The 25,959-nt window shown below is 51.6% G+C and overlaps 1 protein-coding gene and 1 long non-coding RNA gene across 4 annotated transcripts in view; one reads left to right on the top strand and one right to left on the bottom strand.

Annotated features, from left to right (window-relative positions):
- Window positions 1-25,814, bottom strand: part of DOPEY2 (dopey family member 2) — a 62,140-nt gene extending 36,326 nt beyond the window's left edge. For all 3 annotated transcript variants that reach the window (XR_313286.1, XM_014535634.1, XM_014535635.1), the window contains exons 1-12: window positions 25,774-25,814; window positions 24,542-24,724; window positions 22,189-22,353; window positions 11,172-11,353; window positions 10,689-10,859; window positions 8,126-8,315; window positions 6,240-6,338; window positions 5,832-5,955; window positions 4,234-4,343; window positions 3,894-4,008; window positions 2,720-2,840; window positions 1,361-1,480 (exon numbers count right to left, since the gene is read on the bottom strand). Coding sequence is in view for 2 of the 3 variants with exons in the window: in XM_014535634.1 (XP_014391120.1) it covers window positions 1,361-1,480; window positions 2,720-2,840; window positions 3,894-4,008; window positions 4,234-4,343; window positions 5,832-5,955; window positions 6,240-6,338; window positions 8,126-8,315; window positions 10,689-10,859; window positions 11,172-11,353; window positions 22,189-22,326 (1,370 nt within the window). In the remaining variant the exon portion in view is untranslated. The remainder of the gene's footprint in view (window positions 1-1,360; window positions 1,481-2,719; window positions 2,841-3,893; window positions 4,009-4,233; window positions 4,344-5,831; window positions 5,956-6,239; window positions 6,339-8,125; window positions 8,316-10,688; window positions 10,860-11,171; window positions 11,354-22,188; window positions 22,354-24,541; window positions 24,725-25,773) is intronic.
- On the top strand, window positions 1,042-13,976 carry LOC106725240. Its single transcript, XR_001361112.1, has 3 exons — window positions 1,042-1,071; window positions 5,566-5,567; window positions 13,642-13,976. It is a non-coding gene; the product is annotated as an uncharacterized LOC106725240 (long non-coding RNA).
- Window positions 25,815-25,959: the final 145 nt, after the last annotated feature.

Raw genomic sequence — 25,959 nt, 5'->3', positions numbered from 1 at the left:
CAATAAAACTACTTATTCTATTTCAAACATAATGAAATGTAGTTTCTATAGTGCCAATCCTTAAGCTTTGGTGCCTAAAACTTCCTAACACAGAGAAGTATCGAGAAGAGTCTTGAGCCCTAGCTGGTTTGGGTCAGTGGATAGAGCATCAGCCCTTGAACTGAAGGGTCCTGGGGTTGATTCTGGTCAAGGTCATATACCTCGGGTGCAGGCTTGATCCTCGACCCTGGTCAGGGCACACGCAGGAGGCAACCAATCGATGTGTCTTCTCTCTCACATCGATGTCTCTCCCCCTCCCTTCCACTCTCTCCAAAAATCAATAAAAAAAATCCTCGGGTGAGGATTAACAATAAAAAATAAAAATAAATAAGTGTTTTGAATCTGCTTGTCTCCAAAACGGGTTCATGTTGATGTGAGTGTCATCAGTTCGGATAAGGGTGGTTCCTACCCACATGGGATCCACACCCAGAGATCTGGAACGCTGTCAACAGCAACCATTCCAGGCTCCCAGCCCAGCCCAGAGGTCTGCTCCAGGGGAGGAGCCTGGCTAGAGCCCGGCACAGGCTGGACACCTGTCCACTCGCTACTCCCCGGAGGTCACCACCACCCCAGATTCTGAGCTGGTGTAATTCACCAGATTCAGAGTGACATGGAGCTGACTACAGTAGCTGAAAAATGAATGCTTTTATCTGACCAGTTAGACACTGATTTCAGTAGCGACTTAAGGAGACTGATGATAAAACACTGAGTCCAGTCACAGAGCCACAGAGTCAAGCTTCCTTCACAGACCAAGCCTCCAGAGGGCTGTGCGAGGAAAGCGGATTTATCAGAGCAACTAGGAAATGGCCGGGGGCGGGAGGGGGGATTGAGGGGGGTTTCTATACTTCGACTTTAATAAATGAAGAGGCTCCAGAATTGTGTGGCAAAGATGAAGGGAACCTTCTTCTTTTTTTAAAAAAAATATATTTTATTGATTTTTTACAGAGAGGAAGGGAGAGGAACAGAGAGTTAGAAACATCGATGAGAGAGAAACATCGATCAGCTGCCTCCTACACACTCCCCACTGGGGATGTGCCTGCAACCAAGGTCCATGCCCTTGACCGGAATCGAACCTGGGACCCTTGAGTCCGCAGGCCGATGCTCTATCTATTGAGCCAAACTGGTCAGGGCGAAGGGAACCTTCTTAATGGCAATGCCTTTTATCTATTATAATCTTAAGTGAATTCTTTCCAATCGTGTACTCAGCAGAAACCACCCATCTTTAGCCCATTCCATGTAATCTGAGCACAATAAGCAGCTATGAAACCATGAAACCCTCTGCTCCTTCCGGAATGCTCATTATCCTGAACTGGACACTCACCTAAAGCAATCCTCAAAACACCTCGTCATGTAGTCCCAGAGAAAGTCTGTGCTGAGGGAAGTGATCAGCAAATTCACCGTTTTAACAATCTCAGAGGCATTTCTGTTTTCTTTTATTGTACTGTAAAGGGAGAGGTATACTTGTAAATATATCTATGACAAGAACACCACGTCTGGAAAACAAATTCACTTTAGCATTCACAACTTATTTCTAGAGACCGACAAACGTGGTTTAAGATAAAAATGCTACTCACTGTCCTTCTATAGGAAAGAGCATGTACAATGCCAGCCTAAACACTCACTATGTCGGCACATTCTCTTAGAAATAAGCTTAAGAGCTTTCGTAAAAAGAAAAAGGGGGGGGGGGGGTGTAGAAAACCAGTTTTAGTCCCACTGTAGGCAATTAGATACTCTACTGTTGAAATAACATGGCACAATCACACAGGGGGGACATCTGGCTGACACTTAAATGTGCATCTTCTGACTCAGAAATTGACTCTAGGGATTTACCCCACACAAAGCTTTGCACACAGGATACATTGCAAGGTCATTAAAAATACTGAAAAGCGCCTCAGTGGTTGATCATCGGCCTAGGAACCAGGAGATCACGGTTTGATATCTTCGAGTACTGTTATATTCTACAATGGGCATGTACTGTTTTCACATTCAGAAAAACAATAAACTACTCGGGGAAAAATAAAGCAAACGCTAAGAATTATTGGTACACTGACAATTAAAAAACCAGAAAAATCTTCCAATCGATTTAAATTTTCAATATACCCAGTGCCAATTCAGGCAGAAGGAAATTATATCAAGAGTAAAGTAACAAGAGGTTGACCTATCTTAAAAAGAACAAAAACAGAAGAAAAAAAACAAAACATAGGGCTGATAGATAACTAGACACTTCAGGTCAACATGTCTGCTGTTTCCCAAATCCTCCCCTCCCCGCACCCTCAGGGTCCTGGAGCACGTGGCCTGGGAAGCCCATACCTTGACCCCCAAAACTCCTCATCTCCTGAAGACTCATGTCCCCTGCTCCCCTTCATGGCCTCCCCTTATCAGCCTCCCCGCTGTAAGTCACTGCTGGGTCACCTAGATCCGCCTGCCTCCATTGACCGCTCTTTATACTTGACCAATAAATACGGTCTGTGCTTCCCAGGCTCGGGCAGGGACAAGATGAAACCCCCTTTAGACTCCTCCCGAATTCAGGTCAGTCACTTCCCGTGGACCGACTCATCGTTACGATGACCTAGGCTGCGTCTCCTGTCCCAGATGTGCACAATGTATGGTAAACACAGAGAAGTGAAATCATGGCATTTGGGAGGGAAGAGGAGGGTGAAGTAGGAGGCCCAGCCCAGACCTGGTCAGCAGACTCCCACTCTGCGTGTAGCTAAGCTGGAGCTCGGAGCCCAGCGCGTCTCTGCAGTAGGAATAAAAGGCCCGGATGACTTCCAGAAACAAATCCCCAACCACCTGAGGCCCTGCAATGAAAAGGAAAATGGCCAGAGAAAGGTTAACAACCCACTTGTAAGTCAGTAAATGACACACATGAAACGTATAGAGCAAGCATGTCAAACTCGTGGCATGCGGCTCCCGGCCGTGAGTCTGACATGCTTGGTATAGAGTAATTCTACATACAGATGATTTATACCGTCTAAAATGCTCAGAAACTTACTTAAAGTGTAGCAATGACAGCGTTAGCTGGGGATGAGCACCCCTGAAAATGGCCAATACTTTTGTAGAGCTTACTGCCTGTTGGACACTGCTCTAAGCCTTTTACGTCTATTAACTTATTGAATCCTCACAGCAGCCGCATGACCAGGTGCTAAGTTGATGTCCTGATTACAGGTAAGAGGACTGAGGCGGAGTTCAGGTAACATCAAGCCAGATTCTGCTGGGTGGAGTAGGGCGCATGCATAATGTTTTGTTTTGTTTTCCTTGTCCTGAGCTCTCTTGTATTTTTAAAAATTTTTACTGAATTTATTTGGTGACATTGGTTAAGTATGCGCAATGTTTTATTTAAAAAAACAACATTTTTTAAAATTGATTTCAGAGAGGGAGAGGAAGAGAGAGAAATATCAATTGAGAGAATCATTGATGGGCTGCCTCCTGCATGTGCCCTACTGGGGATCGAGCCCGCAACCCAGTCATGTGCCCTGACCGAAATAGAACCCTGACCTCCTGGTTCATAGGTCGATGCTCAACCACTGAGCCCTGCTGGCCAGCCCCTTTCTTGAAAATAAAACCGAAGCTCATCTGAAGTCTGACGTTTGATGAAGACGTGTTCTTACAAAGTCGGCACTGTGAGTGCTCAGCAGGCACCCACGCGGCCACGCAAACAGGAGCTCAAAGGCTCTTCCTAACACAAATGTTCAAACCTCCGTGTGAAGCTTTTAAGTGGTGCCCAGACAGGATACCGGAACCCCGTAACATGAGTAACGTACTTCAAGATTCTGAAATTCCAAAGGTTAACTTCTATTTGAAGGGAGTGCTGACTTCCTCTCGCCGTGTTTAATTCCTGTTTCTAACAGTACCTATTTCCGGCTTGTCCAGCAGGCTGGTGAGGATGCGGAAGGGCCTCAGGTACGCGGCGTGGCGTTCCTCTGCATCCGCGTCTGAGAACTCCTGGTGCAGCAGCTCAGCCAGACCCTGTGTTTTTTAAAGCCACATGTGAGGATACTGTATACCGTGGCGCAGGACATGGCTGGCGGTTCTCTGGGACAGAAAGGAAACCGGGTGTGCAGCACCGAGGACACAAATGCTCCCGACCGGGTGCCAGCAACATGCCCGATGCCTACTCTGAGGTCCCGCAGAGAACTATTCTGAAGCGCATGATCAGGAATGGGGGTCGACTTCCCAGAAATGCTCCTTTACCTCAACCAGAAGGTCCTTGGAATATTTTTCAAAAAAATATGAGGACTGGTCTTGGTAAGAACTTGAGGTTTCGGATTCTGGCATGACAGTATTTCCTTTGATGTCTGAACCTGTGAAGAAACAAGCGTCATGAGCTGTGAAGAGATCTGCACACAAAGAGCATCAGCCTGTGCAAAGGTCTCATGCTCCGATATTTCTAAAAATAAAATTCCTCCGACAGAACACAAACCAGATCCCCAAGACAAGGCACACGACCACCCTCCCGACGGTGGAGAGCTAAGGGTCGGACAGACAGAATTCCATCTCAGTGGGCATCAATTCGGTTTGTCCCACGAATTCAGCCCGATTGTGTTTGCCAGGAGTGATTACCAGGGTCTAATGGAGTAAGTATCATTTTTTAAAACCAGTGTTTATTTGGACACCATCACGTGACATCAAGGCATTCTCGTCTGTGTGTCCTTCTGAACCCTGGGCAGGTCTGGGAGGTCCGCAGAGCGAGGAGCAGCGTCCTCGTGGGATAATCAAAGAACCTGAGGCTCCTGGGGCTGCGGCAGGACACAGCGGGACCAGCCTCACTAGAGGGAGGGATGCACTGAACAAAACCATCCTTTTGCTAAAAATGCTTAAAGATTCACAGTGAAATCCTTCACAAGCTTCCACGCAATGACTTCTGAGACTTTCACAACCAGGGGGGAGGGAAGGAAGGGTCAGGGGGCTTTCTGACTGTGGTGTGGTAAGGTCTGTGTGTTGGGGGTTAATAACTACTCTGTATGATACCATGTTGGTGGATACATGTCATCAGATATTTGTCCAAACCCACCGCATGTACTACACCAAAAGCGAGCCTAATGGGTGCTACGGACTCTGGGAGATGACACATGCCACCATAGGCTCATCAACAGTAACAGATGTACCTCCCTGGGGGGCACGCTGACGATGGGGAGGTGGTGCCTGGTGGGAACAGGGGGTGTATGGGAAGCCTCTGTCCCTTCCTCCTAATTTTGCTGGGAGCCTAAAACTGCTCAAGAAAAATGAAGTCTTTAAAATCATGAGCATCTCGGCCTGTGACTTCCTGGAGCCCGTCCCTGTGAACTGCCGGCAACAGTCAAGGGCTCCTTTCCTACAGCTCACAGGCTGCGAGGCACAGCAGCACCGCCCTGGGTGCGCACACGCTCCGTTATCCAGGCGTCTCCCGAACATCTCAGGCCACACGCACTCCCATCTGCGCGGAACCGCCTTTCACACGCAGTCCATGTCTGTGGGTTTTCTCATAGCCTCGCCCTGTGGAACTTCTCCGTAGCAACTAGCCTCTACTTGGATAAGGTTTAGCAGCAGTTTTCGTGGTATTCCAAGCTTTTTAAAGGGGAATTCGGTTCGCAGTTTTAAAATCTCATGTGTTATCTCCCTGTTTTTAAAGTAACAGCTACCAACTAGGCAGAGTGCGGTGGGGATGGCAGGACCCAGGCGCCCAGGGCCACAGGCACCGGGTTATGTCTCCGCACGGGAGGCCTCAGACATGTGCCAGCAGATGGAATCTCTGCCACCAGCCCGCCCGGGAGGTTTCCCTGTACTTCCGGTTGCTGTGTGCGTCGCAGTACCTAGCAGCCACGCGTACAGCCGTCTGTTTAGAGACATGTCTCTCCGCAGCAGGGTCTGGGCGGCGGCGGCCAGGATGCGCACGACGTCGGGTCTGAGCAGGGGGATGGCTCTCTCCTCGGAATCCTAGCAGGACAGGGAGACGGTCAGGTCAGTGACTGACCTCCTGGCACTCGGCCCTTCCACTGGTCTCCAGAGCTTCCTCCTAATAGGCAGTTCTCCAGGAGCCCGGGGACAGCAGCTGCTACGTGATCAGCATCCTCAAAAATGTGAACAAGGACCTTTCAGAGGCTGAGAGCCAATGGCGATCACGGAGCAGCTGCTCACCTCCCGAGACCAACACTGAGGTTGACCCTGCCCACCGCCTCCTCGGAAATACCAGGGACCCCTCCCTCATAACACCGACTCACCAGACAGGTGAACAGCGGGAAGAAGAAGAGAACGATTTCCAGAGTATTTCTTTGCACCAGAACATTGGAGTCCAACAGTGATGCGCACAAAGCCTTCACCTATAAACGATACACGATACAGATGTTTCATTCCCAAGACGTTTAATGTCATTTGCAGGCTACTCTTTGGTCACAGAAAGGAAAGTAACTTTCCCGGGTACTCGAAGCTGCCCTGTTAAAGCATGAGGGGCAGAACAACAGGTGTAGACATGGTAAACCTGGGTTCCAGCTCTAGACGCTGGGGGCTGTGAGGTCGGGAGGCCGGTCAACTGCAGCCCTCGCCTGCTCGTCTCAGAGCCAGAGGGCTTTGGACCTCATGGTCAGGTTCTGAGACCTCAAATTCTACGATTCCAGAAAGGAATGTCTTTAGGTTCCAATAGACACTTTTGGCTAAACTCAAACTCCAAAGACATTGTGTCCAATGGTCTCCATACCCATTCAGTACCTGTTTCGAGCGTCTTTTCTGAGCACAGAAGGTATAGCATAGTTGCAGAGTGGATGATCAGAGTATAAGACAAATGTCAATAAAAAGCTAGGAGAATTCAGCAGAAGAGAGGGAGAGACCTTTATTCTGGAAAAACCAGGAAGCTTTGTGGGAAAGCTCACGGGAAGCTCCCAGGACAGGAAGCATCTCCATGGAGACCCCTGGAGAAGAGGGGCGGGCAGCGAGTGCAGGAGGGGACCCCGGGAGCAAACACAGCATCCCACCCAGTTTCCAGGCCGGGCTGGGTGGTGGCTCTGGGAGTGGGGGTGCCGGAAGGGGAGAGTGAGGTATTTGGTGGGTTGGGAGCAGACTGTTAAGAACACTCTAGAGTTTAGACTTTGGGCAACAGAAGCCAGATATTTTTCACACAGTGTAGACATGAGCAAAGCTATGCAAACCTCTTAGTAATGGAAAGGGAGGGGAAGGGTAGGGAATTGGAAGGAGAAACACCAGTTAGAAGTTATGCTGTGGTCCGGAAGCAAGACTGCGGAAGTTGGAGCAGGACCGTGAACATGGAGAGAGACAGACAGAAGCGGTACCAATGGGCAGGAGAGAAGGGGACGTATTTATGAGGCTCTCCGGGTGCTAAGCACAGTGGAGGGCGTGTCATCAGTCTCTTCACTGAACCCTCAGAGGGCCCGTGAGGAAGACCTATTATCCCCATGCTGCAAAGAGGAAGGGACTCAGGGTAAGTCAGTCACACCAAGGTGCTGCCTTTCTCACAGCTGAATTCCATTTCCAACGTTTTCAGTTCCAAGCGTGGGGCACCACTAGGTGGCGCTAGACAGCAGGCCATTAAACACTCAGGTGCGTTTGGGAAAAGAGGCCAAGCCCTGGGAAGTTCCTGTGTTTTAAGGTCACGAGAAGGCATGTCCCAGCCAGGGAAGAGAGCTGTCCTCGAAGGGGAGGGGATGGGCACCAGAGGAACCCCGACAGTCTAGGTTAGAGAGCAGCCAGAGATGTGGCTGGGGTGGGACCCAGGCGGGGGCCAGAGGAGGAGCCTCCCGGGCGGGCAGTGGGCAGTGGGACGCAGGCAGAGGAGCGAGCAGGGTTTTATACAGCGGCAGTCTGTGCAAGGCTCTCGGGGACTTCACCGCTAACAATCTGCTGAAGAGCAGGGCCTCCTGCAGGGCCCCTCGCCTAAGAGCAACACGCGTCCGAATATACACACTGCAATGCATGTGTTAAAAACAAGCACCGCCATCCTGGGGTTCCTTGCACCTGAGGACACCCCCACCTCGTCTGGCTCAGCTGCTCATCCTTACACACACTTGGACTCCACTGACGTCCCTTTGTGGCCCCAATGACAGCCCGGGACTGCGTGCCCAGCGGCCGCCACCCCCAGGGAGAAGCCAGCACCCACCGTGAGCTGGTGATCCGTCCCCAGCATGTGCTTCTGCTCCTTGCCCGGCGAGTCCCTGCTGATGTGGCCCACCACAAAGAGCGAGGCGGGCAGGCGGATGGCCGGGCTGGCCAGCACACTCCCCCAGAGGGCAGCATAGAACACCTCTTTGCCGACCACCAGGGACAGTCGCAGGAGCAGAGCATCTGTTCTGTGGACAAGAGATCACAGAGTTTCAGGGCTCCTTCCCCACGTGCCCACGTCTCACTGTGCTGCTCCAGGAAGAGCCCCGCTCGCTCTCCCTGGCCATGGAAATCACTATTCTGAGCTGTTGCTCTCTCGTCTTTCTGTGTTTGTTCACCTGCCACTGTCACTGCTAAAACACACACTTCCTGGGAGCTACAGCTTCCTGGCCTACAGGCAGCATGTGACAGGCCATGTCGCCACAGCACCCAGGTCACCGCAGCATCCAGGTCACCGCAGCACCCAGGTCACCGCAGCACCGAGGTCTCCGCAGCACCCAGGTCACCACAGCACCCAGGTCACCGCAGCAGCGAGGTCACCGCAGCACCAGGGTCAAGGTCATCGCAGCACCAGGGTCAAGGTCACTGCAGCACCCAGGCCACCGCAGCACCAGGGTCAAGGTCACCACAACACCAGGTCAAGGTCACCGCAGCACTAGGTCACCGCAGCTATGCAGCTACTGCACAGGATCTTAACAAAGGAATCTGGCCAGGAGCAGTGTGCAGGCATCAGGGGTTAGAAAGCCAGCGTGAACACTAAGGCCTAACACTGGCCCAAATCCCCATTCCTCCGGTTCTCTAACCAGCACAAACCAGCAACAGACACTGTGGGTCACCCGCCTGCCTGAGCCCCAGCCTACCTCACCCCTTGCATTTCCGCCAACATGACCCCGTGACCCACCACACCCCGCTCATGTCCTTGCACAGTGCTTGCTGGTGGTGTCGGCTCAATTCCGGAGAACTTTGAAGAAACAGCTGCCAAACTCTCTCACACAGACAGGGATACAGTGACAAAAACATCTTGTGCGATCGCCTCAATTACTGTACCCAGACGTCCGGTCAGAGATTCTAGAACCCTCGCCCAGCATTTCCCTCGGAGAGCTGGCACTGAACAACTTCTGGGGCTGCAGACACTGGGCTTGGCTTCCTGTCCCAGCCCATCTACTCAGTGACCCATGCAGCTTTAGTCGCTCTGGGTTCAATGTCAAGAAACCACAGTGTTAGGAAAAAATAGTGAACCCCCATTTCTCAACTAAGAGAACACACAGAAACACCCCAACTATTGACACCCTTCTGTCATTCACTCTGACAGATTTTTTTAAATGCAGGCCATTTTGGGAACTGGTGTTCATCTGTCAGATAATGGAAAAAGCACTTGCACACACACAGACATACATGCACCTGGTTGGTCAACATGAATGAGCCAGAACCTCTAGGAAAAGCCTGGGTCTAGGAATCAAGAGACAGAGTCTGGTAAAGGTCCTCTCGCTGACCCCTCTGTGACCTTGACCTTTCACCTCACCATGGGCAGCCACCGGGCATGGTGGTCAGGCTTTGAAATGGCAGGGAGCCAGACTGCCTCCTAAGGCAGTGGATCCAAGTGACCCCACCCACAGTACACGTGATTCTCCACCAGAACAGAGAGCTGCACCCGCCCACTCCATGTGACAGCTGGAAACGGTCAGGCTTACATTCCTGGTGGGCTGTCAAATCCCACACTGATCCTGGTGACTCAAATCACCCTTGGGCACTAGCACCCTCCCTCACGTCGTTTATCACTTGGTTCCCTTGGCTAGCAGACCCTGTATCGATTCCTTGATTCCACCCCTGCACGCCCACCACCCCCCCCACCCCCGCCAGGGCAGCCCCAACACCAAGGCAAAGGTGGGGTGAGTAGGGACTGGCGTGGAACGAGTGGTGGGTGTGTAATCACATGACAACTGTTGCCAGCCAGAGGTTTCTAGGCCTCCCGGTCGGGCTGCACGTGGGCCCTGAAAGCGATCACATGAGCAGAGGCTGCCTGCTCTATTCATGTGGGAAAGCCTCCCATCAGTTCTCCAGAGAAGCAGGACACCGTGTACACTCCGCAGTCTGATGGGTGTCTGCTCTCTCCCGCCGAAGCAGGGACGGAAACGCCTGCCGTGTCAGCTTCACAAATTTCTCCAAGTGCTGCTGAAAGCGTCCAGCCAGCCTGCTAAGCATCACCTTTTCACGCCCTGCCCAGCAAGGAGACCTGGCCTGGCTTTCTTACTGGCAAGCAGCCTAGTGCGGCAGGAAGGACTCAGATCTGCCATTCGTGGGTCAGAACCCCATCACTGTCACTCGGACTGAGAGACCCGGAAACCTTTCCTTCCTCCCCACCCGTAAAAGGAGGTGTTCCCAGGAGAACACGGTACTTGGTCAAGCAGAGACCAGACCAGATATGTACACGGTTGGCCCTACTTCCACACCTGGCCCTGCTCCGTGCATCTCTGCACTTTCCCCCAGATTCTCCCACAAGACACCAACGGCTTGGCCCATGACAGCCTGGACGGGCGGAGCCGCGGTGCACTGAGACCCACCTGTCGTAGATCTCCGAGCCCTCCTCCAGGCCGGGCAGCAGGCCGATGACGAAGGCCTGGAGACTGGGCAGGAGCAGCCTCTGCAGTGGCAGGAAGTACTTCTCATACAGGCCCAGCAGCACGGGCCGCACCGACATGGCCGCGTGTGCCAGGAGCGGGAACAGCCCACAGCTTGGGGGAGAAGAGATGAGAGGGTGAGTGAGACCCACTCAGGAGTTCCAGATGGGCCCGCCGGCGTCCAAGCTGGAGATGCAGAACCCTGCCTGTCCTGAGATGGTCAGGACGCACTGCCAGCACCGAGGGGGCCACGGGCCAGCACGCACCCACACCCTTAGAGAGACGCCTGGAGGACGGGCTCCGGGAGGTGAGCCCTCGTCTCCTGGTGACCACTGCACACCCCTGAGCTCTGCAGTTTGTCACTCACTGATCTTGTGAAGGAAACACAGTCACCTGGATGATAAGGGCCTGGGGAAGCCGGCGTACCTGTACAGGAACAAATCCTTGGCCAGCCATTTGGTGCCCACAATTTTAAAGATGATCTCATAGGTTTCCAGGGCCTTCAGGTGCACCCCACTGGGCAGGGCAGGGTGCAGGCACTGAGCCAGTCTCTTGCTGATGAGGAGCCGTCGTGGCAACAGGGAATACTTCAGGTTGCTCTGAAGAGCCTGGAAAACAAGAGAAACGCACGAGGAAGAAGGTGATGATGACCATGGGAGACACCAGCAGGCCCAGGTGGCTGTGAGAGATGAGACAGAACAGGAGAACAGAGCGACTGGACGAGGGCCTGGGGCACCAGCCAGGCTCCAGCACACGATGCCGGGGACGCCCCCAATGCTGGGATGAGGCAGGCTCCGGACTCGAGAGCCAGGGAAAGCTGTCTCCCTCCAAGTGACTCACTGTCAGGCCACACGTGAGCACCTGTGCACGGTGAGGCGTGTGCTTCCCTGGGAAGGCCCCGTCTACACAGAGCAGGCACACGCATTCCACGTGGAGCGAGGCCACCTCCGTCCCTGGGAAGACTGCTCCCTGGATGCCCCTGGCCCTCTGTCCGGGGAGAGGCGGAGTCTGAACTGCCCCCCACAGCCAGGTGGTGCCGGAAGAGATGGGTGGGGACCCTCTCGGCTGTGTCTCCTGGCACCTTCCCCAGTCAGTCCTCAGCTGGGACACAGGGCCCTGCTGGCTCCAGGGCTGCGTGTCCCCAAGCAGGACCCGGGCCCTGTCTGTGCTAACGTATCCCTGGTGTGTGCTTACGGGGTGTGAGTGGTCAACGCCGACCATCCAGGCGCCAAGCACCATGGCCGGGTGGGTCCTCGTGACTCAGGCATGTAATACTGCGTGTCTGTCACTATGGCGGACGTACTCACACAAATATTTACTGAAGGCCGACAGGGTGAAGTCCACACTCCTTAAACTAGCCACTCGAAGGCCTCCACAGCACGCCTCCTGCCGCTTCAGCTTCACACCCTAACAACACAGCCCCTGCGGCCTCAGCTGACCCTCGTTGGCCCTCTGCCCGAAAGGCCTTCCTTCCCACCCCCTGCTGATTTCCTCACACGAAACCAGCTCGGCGCCCCTCGTGGAGGCAGAATGGTCCCCTCCCACATTCAGTTTCTCCTCCACTGGGTTCCATGTGCACGCCTGCCACCGACTTACAATGCTGTTCCAGCAATTGCCTGCCTAATGGTCTGACTTAGGCGGCCGGCCACTCAGAGGGAGCAGGTCTGTCTCCCTCTCTGCTGTCTTCAGCCCTCTGTGCCTAAGCACAGTAGGCTGCCTGGAGGAAGTGGCAGACTCGGGCAATGCCAACTGCACTCTGCCCGTGAGTCAGAGCCGCTGGCCCCGGACCATCTTAGGACACAACAGCTTTATAAACAAACAAAAAGATCCCACCTCTAAAATAAATACTGAGGCTTCACAGGAGGTAAAGGGATGAGAAGGAAAAGGGTATTTTTCATCAGAAGCCTATAGTCTAACTAAACTCTCAAGTTCAATAAAACTACATTTTTTTAAAAACTAGTGACCTGGTGCACAGATTCGTGCACACTGAAAGGAAATTAGAAGGTGGCCGATGGGGCGAGACTGAAGTGGCTGGGGGGCGGGACTGGCCAGCTGCACCTGGGGTGTTGCTGTGACTCAAAGGGCATCTGCAGAGTGAGCAGGGTCCCTCTGGCAGGTGGGGTCCCTTGGCCTGGCTTGCGGGTATCGGGCTGAAACCAGCTCTCAGACATCCCCCAAAGGGTCCCAGAGTGCGAGAGGGCACTCTGCAAAGTTGCTGTCGTACAGGGTGTGAAACACAAATCCAAGTGTGCAGTAAACCAGACAGTGCCCCAGCAGCAACATAACCCATGGCCAAAGGTAGAATTGCACGGCCCCGCGAGGAATCGGGCTCCCTTCTCTCTAGTTTTGGGGTGCGTCACCCAAGAACCACCGCTGCCAAGTCACTGCAGCTTGGCAGCTACTTGGCAGCTCCTGCGTTGAGTGTCTGCCCCCTGGTGGTCAGTGTGTGTCATAGCTACCGGTTGGACAAACACTTAGCATGTTAGCCTTTTATATACATAGATAGATAAGCTATTGTGGCTGAGTTGGTTGATCATCATCCTGTGCAATGAAAGGTTGCCAGTTCAATTCCTGGTTAGAGAATATGCCAGTTTCAGGCTCAATCCCAGATAGGGGGCTTGCAGGATCTATGTTCCATTCTCACATCGATGTTTCTCTCTCTCTCTCCCTTCTTTCCTCTCTCTCTAAAAATCAATAACAAATCCTTAAAAAATAGATAAACTAGAGATTTACCTTAAAACATTATTTTTCTTAAAACAAAGGTAAAGCCAACAGAATATTTACATGTGCTTATATCCAAAGAATCCCCAAAAACAAACAATGGAGGGAGGAGGTGATAGAAACGCATGCTGTTGGCTTTGCCTCCCTCATGCTCCCCTTCTGGGGCCGGGGATAGAGCCTGCAAACTGGGCACGTGCCCTGATGGCGAATCGAACCCCTAACCTCTCGGTTCATGGGATGACTCCCAACCAACTGAGCCACACCAGCTGGGGTCCAAATCTGACCTTTGCTCCGTGAGTTCTAAGGTCACCTGAGGTGCAAAGGAGACACCCAAGTGTCTGTTTGCCTCGGGCTGTGCCCACCGCTAGGTCTCATTTCTCTGCCCTCCTGAGCCTAGACGAAGCAGCTAGACTCACGCTGGCCAGTGAGGTGAGCGGGGTCACTCGTGGCACTTCCGGCACAGGCTTTAGAAGTCATATGGAATGAAAAATTTTCGCATCGTAGGACCGGAGTCGGAATCTCCAGGTGGAAATGCTCTCCGTGCAGAAGACTCGGAGTGCTCCCGGCCCTGGACTCCCCAGGCTGCGCTCCTGCTCCCAGTGACAGCACACGGAGGAAACAGGGTTTCGGCCCCCCTGAAAACACGTTCTGTGTGAGCAGCACTAAGCAGCATCCACAAAACATGCTTGATACAGAATACACCCAACTCTGGGTGTCATTAAGGAAAGGTGCTTTCTCCTCATAACCCTGTGCAGCTTGGGGCGGGGCCAGTGAGGGAGAACCAGCTGCTCCAACTGAATTTTTCTTCTCTCCCCACTCCAGCTGTTGCAGAGGTTCCCTCTCCCCCTGCCAGCTGTTGCAGCAGTTCACTCTCCCCCCTCCAGCTGTTGCAGAGGTTCACTCTCCCCCCTCCAGCTGTTGCAGCAGTTCCCTCTCCCCCCCAGCTGTTGCAGAGGTTCCCTCTCCCCTCCAGCTGTTGCAGTGGTTCCCTCTCCCTTCCCTCCAGCTGTTGCAGCGGTTCCCTCTCCCCTCTGCCAGCTGTTGCAGCAGTTCCCTCTCTCCCCTCCAGCTGTTGCAGCGGTTCCCTCTCCCCCCCAGTTGTTGCAAAGGTTCCCTCTCTCCCCTCCAGCTGTTGCAGAGGTTCCCTCTCCCCACTCCAGCTGTTGCAGAGGTTCCCTCTCCCCTCCAGCTGTTGCAGAGATTCCCTCTCCCCCCGCCAGCTGTTGCAGAGGTTCCCTATCCCTCCCCTCCAGCTGTTGTAGAGGTTCCCTCTCCCCCCTCCAGCTGTTGTAGAGGTTCCCTCTCCCCCTGCCAGCTGTTGCAGAGGTTCCCTCTCCCCCCTCCAGCTGTTGCAGCCCTGACCCTGCCTTTCTCCTTCCAGGCTCTGTCCCCTCACTTTGCTGGGAGGACCCTCTCCATGGAGAAAGGTGTAGAGCAGGGGTCCTCAAACTACGGCCCGCAGGCCACATGCGGCCCGCCAAAAACATTTATCCAGCCCGCTGGGTGTTTTTGCCGCTGCTGCCTGTCCTGCTTAGCAGCCGACCCGTGCCGGGCCCGCAGTACGCATGTGTGGAATGTCTGAGGGACAGTGAACTGGCCCCCTGTTTAAAAAGTTTGAGGACCCCTGGCGTAGAGCATGGTTCCATTGTTGGGGGAAGTTCCATTGTTTGGGTTGTGTTTTTCAGGAAACCAAAAACCCAAAGTGACTGGTCACTGAAAAATGATGCATATTAAAAACATTTTTTGAGACATGTTCTTCTACAACTATAGAATAAATATCTCAGGAAAACAAATTAATTGGGAAGGAAAAAAGGGTCATGTTTCCAAAATCACTTTTTAAACATCTAAACAGAAAGGAGAAACTATAATTAAACAGGAAATTAAACTTCCTTGTTTCTTTCGCTCATGGACTATACTAGTTTAAAAGTATTACTTGAGCTATCGTTAAGGCATAATTGCAATATTTTTAACCTCACCGGATTCATGGGCTCAGCAAAACAAAATAATAAAACACAAAATAAAAGTTTGAAAAAATAGGCTTGACCCACACCCGAGCTTCATTAACAGAGACCAGGAAGTGTCTTACTGGCTCCACCCAGACAGCGTCTGTCATGTTGATTTACTGTGACACAGTCTGACCCTCTCTGGGACTCGTAGCCGGTCCAGAACGGTCGTGGGAGAAACACCATAAAAACCCCAAAGGGTAGACCATGGGCTCAAAAAGTAATTAAATTCACTTAAAATGATTCAAAAGCTGATTCAGTAAGTTTTATGTTGTGCATATTTTACCTAAAATGGTTAAGATGATAAACTGTATGTGTATTTTATCACAATTTTTAAAATGTTAAAGGTAGTTTCACAACATGGGCGGGGGAACTGTGTGTGATTCTAAACTGTGTTAGCCTGTGAAATGAAATGGCAAATGTTCCCTTTCCCCATTGAGAGCCAAGCACCGAGTGAGGCTGACTCAGAGCGCCAGGTGCTCGTCGCCAGTTAAAAGCATCTCCATCAAGCAAATGGCACAACACCGCCTGGCTTCCTTCTGGAAGTCGGCCAGCTTTATAAGGATGCTCGTTTCCTGCCGTGAAAACAACGCAGTACATGAGTAAGACGGGCCAGGTGGCAGCGGCTGGAACACTGATTAAGCATTTGCCACAGGCCACCAGCAGTGCTCACCCTTCCAGAAAGAAGGGCAACAGAACAGGACTGGCCAGGGCCTCCCACATGAAAGGAGGCCAAACGCCGGCGCTGAGTGTGTCCTGCCTCCCCTGAAACGGCAGTGGCCTGGCCACCTTGCCAGGCTGGGTGAAGTGGGGAGTGACAGCTGGAGAAAAAGGCACAATACGGGCGGGGACTCACAGGCAGCCAGTGAGGTCAGCTCTTGTTTAACTGGGGGACTGACAGTGTTCAACTCCTCTGTAAACGAGGAGCTTCCTCCTCAGAAGCGTCACCGTCACCGTCACTGCACTGCAGCAGGGCCCCCGATCATCAACTCAGCAGGTTCCGACAGCCACCCCCAGATCCCAGGGGCACGGAAGCCCCGGCAGCAGCTCAGACAGCTGCGTTAGAATATACTGTTTCCTTTTTAAAACTCTTCTTTTGAATCCGCTTTACCTTGTCGCAGTGAATATTGACTTGCACTTTCTGGGCAAATACCAGGCCAGGCCGCAGAGGCGGGCACAGTGGTGGTGGACGTGCAGCTGGTACTAAGCATCTGGACGTACCACCTGCTGGAGCCTCGAGCCTGGCAGCTCACACTCACTTGGAGCAGTTCAGCTGCTGGCTCGGCTGTGGAAGGGGCGCTCTGCTGGTCTCACTCGGAGGAAGAACCCAGAAAGGCAATACCGGGGACACGATGGGGGACATGATGCGGGACACGGGGCCCACCTCTCATCAGCTGTGCAGCCCGTCACAGCGACCTGACCACCCGGCTTCGCACACAGAAAGAGTGCCGTCACCTACCATCAGCAGGTCGTGGGAGTGTCATTCTGTCTGCACTTGCCCAGTGTGTCAGGGTTAACAATGAACACCCGCACACACATACACACACGACAGGAGCGCCATGGCCCCCCAATCTCCTGGTTAAGATGACCGGGGAAGCGACACGCTGTCTCACAGACCACCTACAGCACGGGTTCCAATTCTGCTCTTTATTCTGTCCCTCCGGAATTTACTACAGCATGCAGACTGTAAAAGCCACTCACCCTCACCACGGTCACCCATGTTCCCCGCCTTCCTATGAAGAAACACAGATGGCTGGTGGCACGCTTTCCATGTTCCCAGACTTACATTTCACTCATTTCTCAGCTGCTCAGCACTCCCTGACATCCACACCCTCACCCCTGACACCCATGTGGGCCTCCCAGCGGCCCTGGCTCAGCTGAAATACTGCCCATGGGGCCGGGAGGCCTCAAGCAAGTCTGAGCCTCAGTGTCTCCATCAGCTTCTTGACCTGACCCTTGTAGACCACAGCACTGTTTCTATTTGCATTTAGATGTCTTACTTACTCATCACTGATTTACTCACTGAATTTCTGTGCTCATGCAGGAGTCCAAGAAATCTAACCATCACTACTAGTAAAGCCTTAAGAACATTCTTTATTCACATCAACTCCTAGCAAGTGTCCTTTTTAGTTTTCAGGTGTCCTTTTTATTTATTTTTTCAGGTGGCCTTGAATGCAGAGGCAATCACTAAGGCTTGCTCCCTCCAGGGCCCTCTCAAACCCCCTGTCCAGTAACTGATCTGGTGCTGACACTGCCCGCTGCTACCCGGACACTCCCAGGCTCGGGCTCACCCCCAGGCATCAGCCTGAGGGGTTCTCCTACCAGGTTGAGGCAGCAATCACCTTGCTCCAAACCTTCCTGGAAGCTCCATGGCTTCCTGCCCTCCCAGAACAAAACCGAGACCGGCCCTGGTACCTCCTCCCTCCACTCCTGTCACCTCTCAGCCAGCCACGCCCTCCCCCACTGCACCTTGGACCCAGGCCCAGGCCCCAGATGGCCTCCCCAGCAGCTCACTCACTGCATCCAGGCCTCTGCTCAAACCTCAAATGTCACGTTATCAGAGCCATCTCTGTCTAACCTGGCACCCATCCTCCTCCCTTCCTGGTTTTCTTTCCTCTTAGCACTGAGCACATTTCTGTTTGCTGTCCGCCTCCTGCCACCACCGCCCTGCGCCCTGAGAGTAGAAACCCCGTGTTGACTGCTGTGTCCCCAGCACCCAGGTGTTCATGCCTCGGTCCTGTTCCTGTATCAGTTTGCCAGGCCTGCTGTAACAAAGCACCACACAGCACGCACAGCAACAGAAATGTGCCCTCACAGCCTGCAGGGCCGAAGTCCAAGGTCCCGGGGTGGGCAGGGCTGGCTCCTCCCGAGGCTGCGGGAGGCTCTGCTCCAGGGGCCTCTCTCACTCTGGAGTCAGCTGGCAATCTCCGGTTCCTCGGCTCATCGTTGCATCACCCAGCCTCTGCCCTCATCCTCACATGGTGCCTTCCCCACATGCGTGTCTGAGTCCAGATTTCCCCTTTTTACAAGGACACCAATCACACTGGATCAGGACCCACCCTAAATGACTTCATTTTCACTCGATGTCCTCTGTGAAGACCCCATCTCCAAATGAGGCCACCTTCTGAGGTACTGGGCGTTAGGACCTCAATTTTTTTTTTTTTGAGGATATAATTCAACCCATAAAAACACAGCCACGTGACATTGGGCACGTGAATCTTCACCAGTAAAACAGGGCTAATAATTGCAGCCACCTCGCTGGGAGGATGAAGACAGTGCCCCTCACACAAAGAGGTGAACCCTGTCCCTTCTGTGAGCCTCGCAGGCACGGACATGAAAGAAGCTCAGGCGCTGGGCTCTGCAGCCAGGCAGCCAGGGTCTGAGTCCTCCCTCTGCCACTTGCTGCCCATGACCTTCACAAGTTGCTTAGACTGAGACCAATGTCAAGACAGGCTGTGAGGATTACACAGTGACGCATGGCAGGTCCTCAGCACACGGTACGCTCTCTAGGAGTGTCACCTGTCACAGGCAGGGCTGAGGTAGGGACAGTGTCACCCTCATCCCACCGATATCTTGTAAGTTTTTCACGGGGGCTGTTCCCACTCACTGCCTAATCACAGCAGCAGGACAGGAAGCTTGGGCAAAGAGCACACAGTAGTGGGATTAGAGAACTGAGTACCAACCAGGACAAAAACTGGTGTTTTTAAACTTTTATCCAATACGACTCACATCCAAATGCCTACACACATCTACCTGATGACACTAACCCATCCCAAAGTGACCCCGTCTCCCTGCCCACCCACGGAGCCAGCTCCTCCGCTCTCCCCACCCCATCCTTGCCTCACATCCTTGCGTCTCCTCAAGCTGAAGACCCTCGAGAAAGCCTGGGAGTCGCGCTTGGCTCCTCTTTTTCTTACACCCCACATCTTATCCACAAGGAGTCCTGTTAGCTATTCCCACGAAGTCTGTTTGGAATCCACACCTGCCCCACAGCACCACCTCCTTACAGGAACAGCTCTGTGGTGTCCCTATCTCTGCCTCTCCGACCCCTCCCGTCTCCTGACCCATCCTGTTTCCTGCCCCAGAGAGCAGCTGGAAAGTGGTTCCAGCAAACCAGGCGGGAAGCCAGGCCATGCCCTCTGCTCAGCTCCCAGGGCTCCCTGAGGACTCGGTGGCCACTGTCAGGCTCGCTTTAAAGGACCTACAAGACCAGGAGCCCTCCCCACCCCTTGCCGCTGTGGCCTCATCTCCTATGCTCTCCCCATCCCTCGCCTGCTCCGTGGCCTCACTGGCCTCAGACATGGCACAGCCTCGGAGTTTGGTCAAATGGCACCTTCTCGGCAAGGCCTTCCTCGATGAACCCATTTAATATTGTGCCATCCCCCCAACACTTACTGTCTCCTCCCTCCTTACCGTTCCCACAATACTCATCCAGCTAAGATCCCAGGGATTTTGTTTATCGCCCAGCTTCCCCTTTGTTCTCTGCTGTACCCTGATACCTAGAATAGTACTGGCATGTTGTAGGCGCTCAAATACCTATTGAATGAATGATGAATGGCCAATACTTGAAAAGCTCCTTAAAGAAAGGTTGTAACAGCCCTAACCGGTTTGGCTCAGTGGATAGAGCATCGGCCTGTGGACTGAAGGGTCCCAGGTTCGATTCCGGTCAAGGGCATGTACCTTGGCTGCGGGCAAATCCCCAGTAGGGGGTGTGCAGGAGGCAGCTGATCGATGTTTCTCTTTCATCGATGTTTCTAACTATCCCTCTCCCTTCCTCTCTGTAAAAAATCAATAAAATATATTTTTTTAAAAAGAAAGGTTGTAACTGTACTTGATAACCTGCATTTAAATTCCACTCCTAGGTATATGCCCTAAAGAAGGGAGGACAGGTGCTCAAACAAAAATTTGTACACAAATGTTCATCGCAGCACTAAATAGCCCCAAGGTGGAAACCTAAAGGTCACCAACGGATGAATGGATACACAAAATGTGGTCTATCCTTACTATGGAATATTATTTGGTCATGAAAAGGAATACAATATTGATACATCTTACAACTTGGATGAACCCTGAACACATGCTAACTGCAAGAAGCCAGACACAAAAGGCCACCTATTGTCTCATTCCGTCTCTCCGTGTCCATAGACACAGAAAGCATCTCAGTGGGGTGGGGGCGGGGCAGGGCTGGGAAGGATTTCCGCTGGGGATGGTGGAAAGGTTCTGGAACTAGACAGTGGTGATTCACCACATCGTGAATGTACTGAAATCCCTTTAACAATACAGTCTAAAATGGTTAATGGTAAATTTTATGTTAGGTGAATTTTACCTCAACATAAAAATAATGAACACACACCCTCCAAAAATAAGTATGCTATCTTTAGATTGCAGGAGAGTCGAGAACTAAAACGTCGAAACCTCTGGAAGAACCTGCATACACCTAAATCCTACCCCAGCGCCTCTCCCTTCCCCGACAGAGGAAGCCACCTTCAGGCACGACAGCGAGTGTGGTGTCAGCCTGGGAATTCCTGAGCCAGAGCTCTAAACCCGACTCCCAGGCTCTTACTTGCTCTTTTCTGACATCTGTGCATCCAGCCAGCACCCAGCCGTGACGACCATAGGTTGTAAATATACTTTGCAGGACACACACAGCTTCTGGGCACAACCTGTGATCACTGCCTATCTGCGCGTGCCCGACAGCCTGGGGAGTGGGGGGAACTGCTTTCTGGCAGCCGGGTGGACTGCTGCCAGGCACTGCACCAGGGTCAGCCTGCTGGCATTCCTCACTCCCCGCCCTATACCTTGAAGAGGTAGATGGAGAAATCCTTTCTCTTGAGTGAGGTTTGTCAGAGTCCCCTGTGTCTGCGACCTGGGGACTGGAGAGCTGCAGAGTAGGGAGGGGCACCCCCAACTCCCACATAGCACTGGGCTCAAAAGGCAGGTATCCCAGCCAGGAGTTCCGGCCCCACAGCCACAGAGCCCAGATATCCTCCACCTACGGTCACATGGTCCTCTGAGCGCTTGGCCATTACTGTGCCATCCTCCTGAGCAGCATGGGAAAATACAACGGTCCCATCACAGCGCACAAGGTCAAGCCCGCACTTGACCAGTTTGGGTCTTCCTAGGCCTGACCTCTTCTCCTCGTCCAAACACACACACAATTTCCGGGTAGATTTCATTATTTATTTCATCCTTTACTCTTCCAGGAGTTACCAATCAGCAGAAAAACGGTCAAGAGTAAACCAAAGCCTGACTGGTGTGGCTCAGTGGTTGAGTGTTGACCTATGAAGCAGGAGGTCACGGTTCGATTCCCAGTCAGGGCACATGCCCAAGTTGTGGGCTCAGTCCCCAATGGGGGGCGTGCACGAGGCAGCCATTCTCTGTCATCACTGATGTTCCTATCTCTCGCCCTCTCCCTTCCTCTATGAAATCAAGAAAAATATTTATTTAAAAGTAAACCTAAGAAGAAAAAGCCATATCAATCCTAAGCAGTACAAAGAGAACAATCCATCTTTGAGTAATTGATTGGGCAATTTCATTGTTGAGAAAAGACTGGCTATTCTACTAATGTCCACACTAATGCTATGCTCAGGGAAAAAGCTGGAAGGAGGGATGTGCACTGATAGGTTAACAGTGGTGTAAGAGTAAGACAGTCCCTTAGAAAAGTAAAAGGACAGCAGTGTCCCGCCTCCACGCAATCCAAACGCGCTCCGCCCACATACCTTGTTGAGCTTGCCCAGTGAAGAGATGAGATCCGCCCATTCACTGGAGGACTCAAAATTTCTTAAAGCCTTTTCAATCCCTGAAGAGTAATTTTTGTATCGGTAGTCATGTAATAGTTCCTGCTCTTCTGGATCCATCTTACATTCTCACAGCAGAGAAAGTATCTAAAAGCGAATCAAAAATAAACAAATGAGGCAGCTATTCAAGGATACACATCGCACCTAGCCCAGAGCTACCGAGGACAGGTGTCCGTCCACAAACTGCCGGGGTAGGTGATCCAATTCAAATATTTAGCAAGGCTTCTGGGCCAGGCACTATGGTAGATAAAAGATAAACAGTTCCGGCCTCCTGGATTCTGAGTGGGATAAAGGGACGGAGCAGGCAGAAACAAAATGCCAGGGTTTTACTTCATTGACAAAATAGTTCTAGGAGGGAAACTTACAAATTGGATGATACATATTGTTCCCAATGGGTAACTGTGAATGCAGATGGCCCTCCGATTGTAGGGCGTTTATAAAACCTGAGGAAACAAGCTGTTTGGCAGTCCAACCCTCTACAACTAGACTAGGACACAGAACTGGAAATATTCTCCAAGAAAATCTGGTGGGGGGAAAAATGTTAAAAAACATGAGATGTAAGAGTGTAGCGTCTGAGCCTGTCCAGTTACTAAGCTCCAATCACCCACCAGGCCCTCCACCCTGACAGCTTTAGGCCAGAGTGTAGAGTCTGGATGTAGGGTGGTTACACCAGGGCCCAAGCAACCCTCATTTTATTCTTCTTGCCCTTGAATATTCCTGTGGTTAGAGACATTCATTATATATGAACCCCTGCAGCTATTACAAAGCCCAAGATGTAGCCGATCTATTCCCAACTCCAACAGCATCCACTTCCCTCTATTTTTACCCCACTGCGACGAAGGGAAACAAGGAACAGGGAATGCTGCACTGACCTGACTTTGTGTAAGCACCCCTCACTTATACGATGTAAAGTATACAATACACATACGTGCTTTTGTCGTTCTGTTCTTACCCATTTAAAAATCTGATAGCATGTACTGCTGATCTATGAAGTGTTCTGTTTACGACTTCAGGGGCTCATAGGTACGAAAGGACACCCTCCCTCCCGGGTCCCCCGCCAGGTCCAACCCCAGGGCCGGGGCGGCTCTGTGTATTTATCTGTAAGGTTCCAGGCTGCCTTCAATATGTAAATTTTGAAATAAAAATATTTCCTATTAAAAATATCTGAAAGTCAACCTATCAGTCTATTCAAACAAATTAGAACTCTGGGAAGTACTCAACAAGATATGGAAAGGTTGGCATTCCTGGCACCAAGCCTTGGGTCCTCTTTCTTTCTCTCTTTATCTTCAGTGATCTCCCCATTCCTATAACTTACAAATATGATCTTCATGCCAATGACCCCTGGATTTATAACACCTGCCCAATCCTCCCCTCAGATGTCCTGACTCATGTAAATGTCCACTGGACCCCTCCACCCGGAAGTAGCACAGGTGTCTCCAACTTAGTGCATCCCAAACCAGACGCTCAAGCGTCCCTCAGCAAAATGTGGCCTCGCCACCTTCATTTACTGGCCCTGGTGAAGGGCCATATCTCCGAATGGGCAATGAGAAGGAACAAAGTACTGGCAGGGGCTGCAGGAAGGATGAACTTGGGAAATACTCGCTTAGGGGAAGAAGCCTGTCACAAAAGGCCACATATGATTCCATTTGTGTTAAATGCCCAGAATAGCTGAATCTATACAGTCGGCAAGTAGATTGGTGGTTGCCGAGGGTGGGGAGTAGGAACAGGGAGTAACTGCAAATAGGCACAAGGGATCCTTTTAGGGAAGTGGAAATGTGCTAAAATTGGATTATGACGATGGCTGCACAACTTTGCAAATTTACTAAAAATCACTGAACTGTATACTCGAATGAATGTTATGCTATACCTCAATAAGGCTGTTTTCTAAAAACTCTTGGTTCTATCTGCTCAGCATGCTCCTTCCTCAGAAAGTGGCTCCCCATCCACGGAACCTTTGACATCATTCCGGACGCTTCCTTCTCTTCACCTGCCACACTCGACGCCCGTCCAGTTGGCTCTTCTCCCCAAACACCTGTGGACTCGCTCTCTTTCTATTGCACCTCTGTGCACGCACCTCTCTCTCGCAAGCCTGCAGGGGCCTCTGAATGCTTCCCCTTCACTCTGGCCCCCTCCAATGCACTTTCACACAGGGCTCCAAGAATCCTCTTCACGTGAATTAAAACACATCCCCATCACATTTAAACTCTTCCCATTAAACTTACAATAAATCCGAACTCCTCCCCACTCACCGCGTGGCCTACAAGGCTCCACCTACCTCTCCCTTCAAGGCACTCTGCTTATCCTAAGACTGACTCGCACGGGGGTCCTTGAAGTCCACAGGGATGGGCGGCTAGTTAGCAGGAAGAGAGCCTTGTCAGCGATCAGGTGTGTGCTCAGGGCAAGGAGGGTGTGGGCCAGGTAAGGGCAGGTAACTGGAGCAGTTCAATGTTATGGTTGGCTGTATGAAGAAAGAACTAGTCAGTGTAACTAACAGCACAGGTGAGAAGTTTGGAAATAGCCATTCAAGCAAGCTCCTTTATTTCAAAATCTGGGGCATTCAATATTATGCATTAAGGAAGTCCTCTGGGTGGGCTTGGTAAATCCATCATTTATGTATGCATTTATCTCATGTAACACACAAGAGTCCTGGGACCTGGGTACCATGGGCCTCCAGACGAGGATGCTGGGAATCAGGCCCTCCAGAAAACTGCCCCGGTCACCGGGCAAGCAACTGGCAGCATCAGGATCCCAGCTCAGGCCAGCTCAAAGCCACAGAGCCGAGCCTTCACTACATTATGCTACAGGTAAAAGGAAGAGTTTAACCCTTAAAGTAGCTCTTTTGATAATGATCTTGCAATCTATCCTGAATAACTTTTCTGTGCAAGACTCGCCAGCTCATAAAACTGATAAGAGTTCTACAGCCCACTAACAAATAAACAAAAGGCTTGTCACTTACACAAGTGTATCTCACCAGATGTATCTGCCTGAAAATCTAAAATGTCAGTGGAGAATCTCTCACCTTACACATGCTTAATTTATTTAAAAAAACAAAACCAAATTCGCCCAGCTGGTGTGGCTGGTGGTTAAGCATTGAATAAACCAAAAGGTCACTGGTTCCATTTCGGGTCGGGGAACATCCCCAGTAGGGAAAGTGCGAGAGGCAGCCAATTGCTGTTTCTCCCTCATCCATGTTTCTGTCTGTCCCTCTCCCTTCCTTGCTAAAAATCAATAAAGGCATATTTTAAAAAACAAATTCAAGTGAAAAGTCTACTGCCTGATCCAAAAGAAGTTCACTGTAAAGATGTTTACATGAAGGCACATTTCCGAGTTAGATGAAAACTGAAAAATGACAGCACCCTCCCAAGAGCAAGAACACTTATCAACAGATACCGACCCTCCGTGTATAGCGCAGAAACACCCATGGGCGATGGGTTCATTGGTTTGGCCCCTTTAGTGTGGCTCTTCCTAAGCCTTAGGAGTACCCTAAGTTAATAACAATGTACCTACCTATATAGTTTAAGTTGAAAAAATTTGGCTCTCAAAAGAAATTTCAATCGTTGTACTGTTGATATTTGGCTCTGTTGACTAATGAGTTTGCCGACCACTGGACTTTAGGCAACTCTAGGGCACTTTAAAAAAAAAAAGTCAGAGTGGTAATGAAATTGTGGAAAGCTTTAAGACACTCGTGGGAGC

This window comes from Myotis brandtii, unplaced genomic scaffold, assembly GCF_000412655.1.
Source record: "Myotis brandtii unplaced genomic scaffold, ASM41265v1 scaffold147, whole genome shotgun sequence".
Lineage (NCBI taxonomy): Eukaryota > Metazoa > Chordata > Mammalia > Chiroptera > Vespertilionidae > Myotis > Myotis brandtii.
This window is presented reverse-complemented; position numbering and strand designations above follow the sequence as displayed.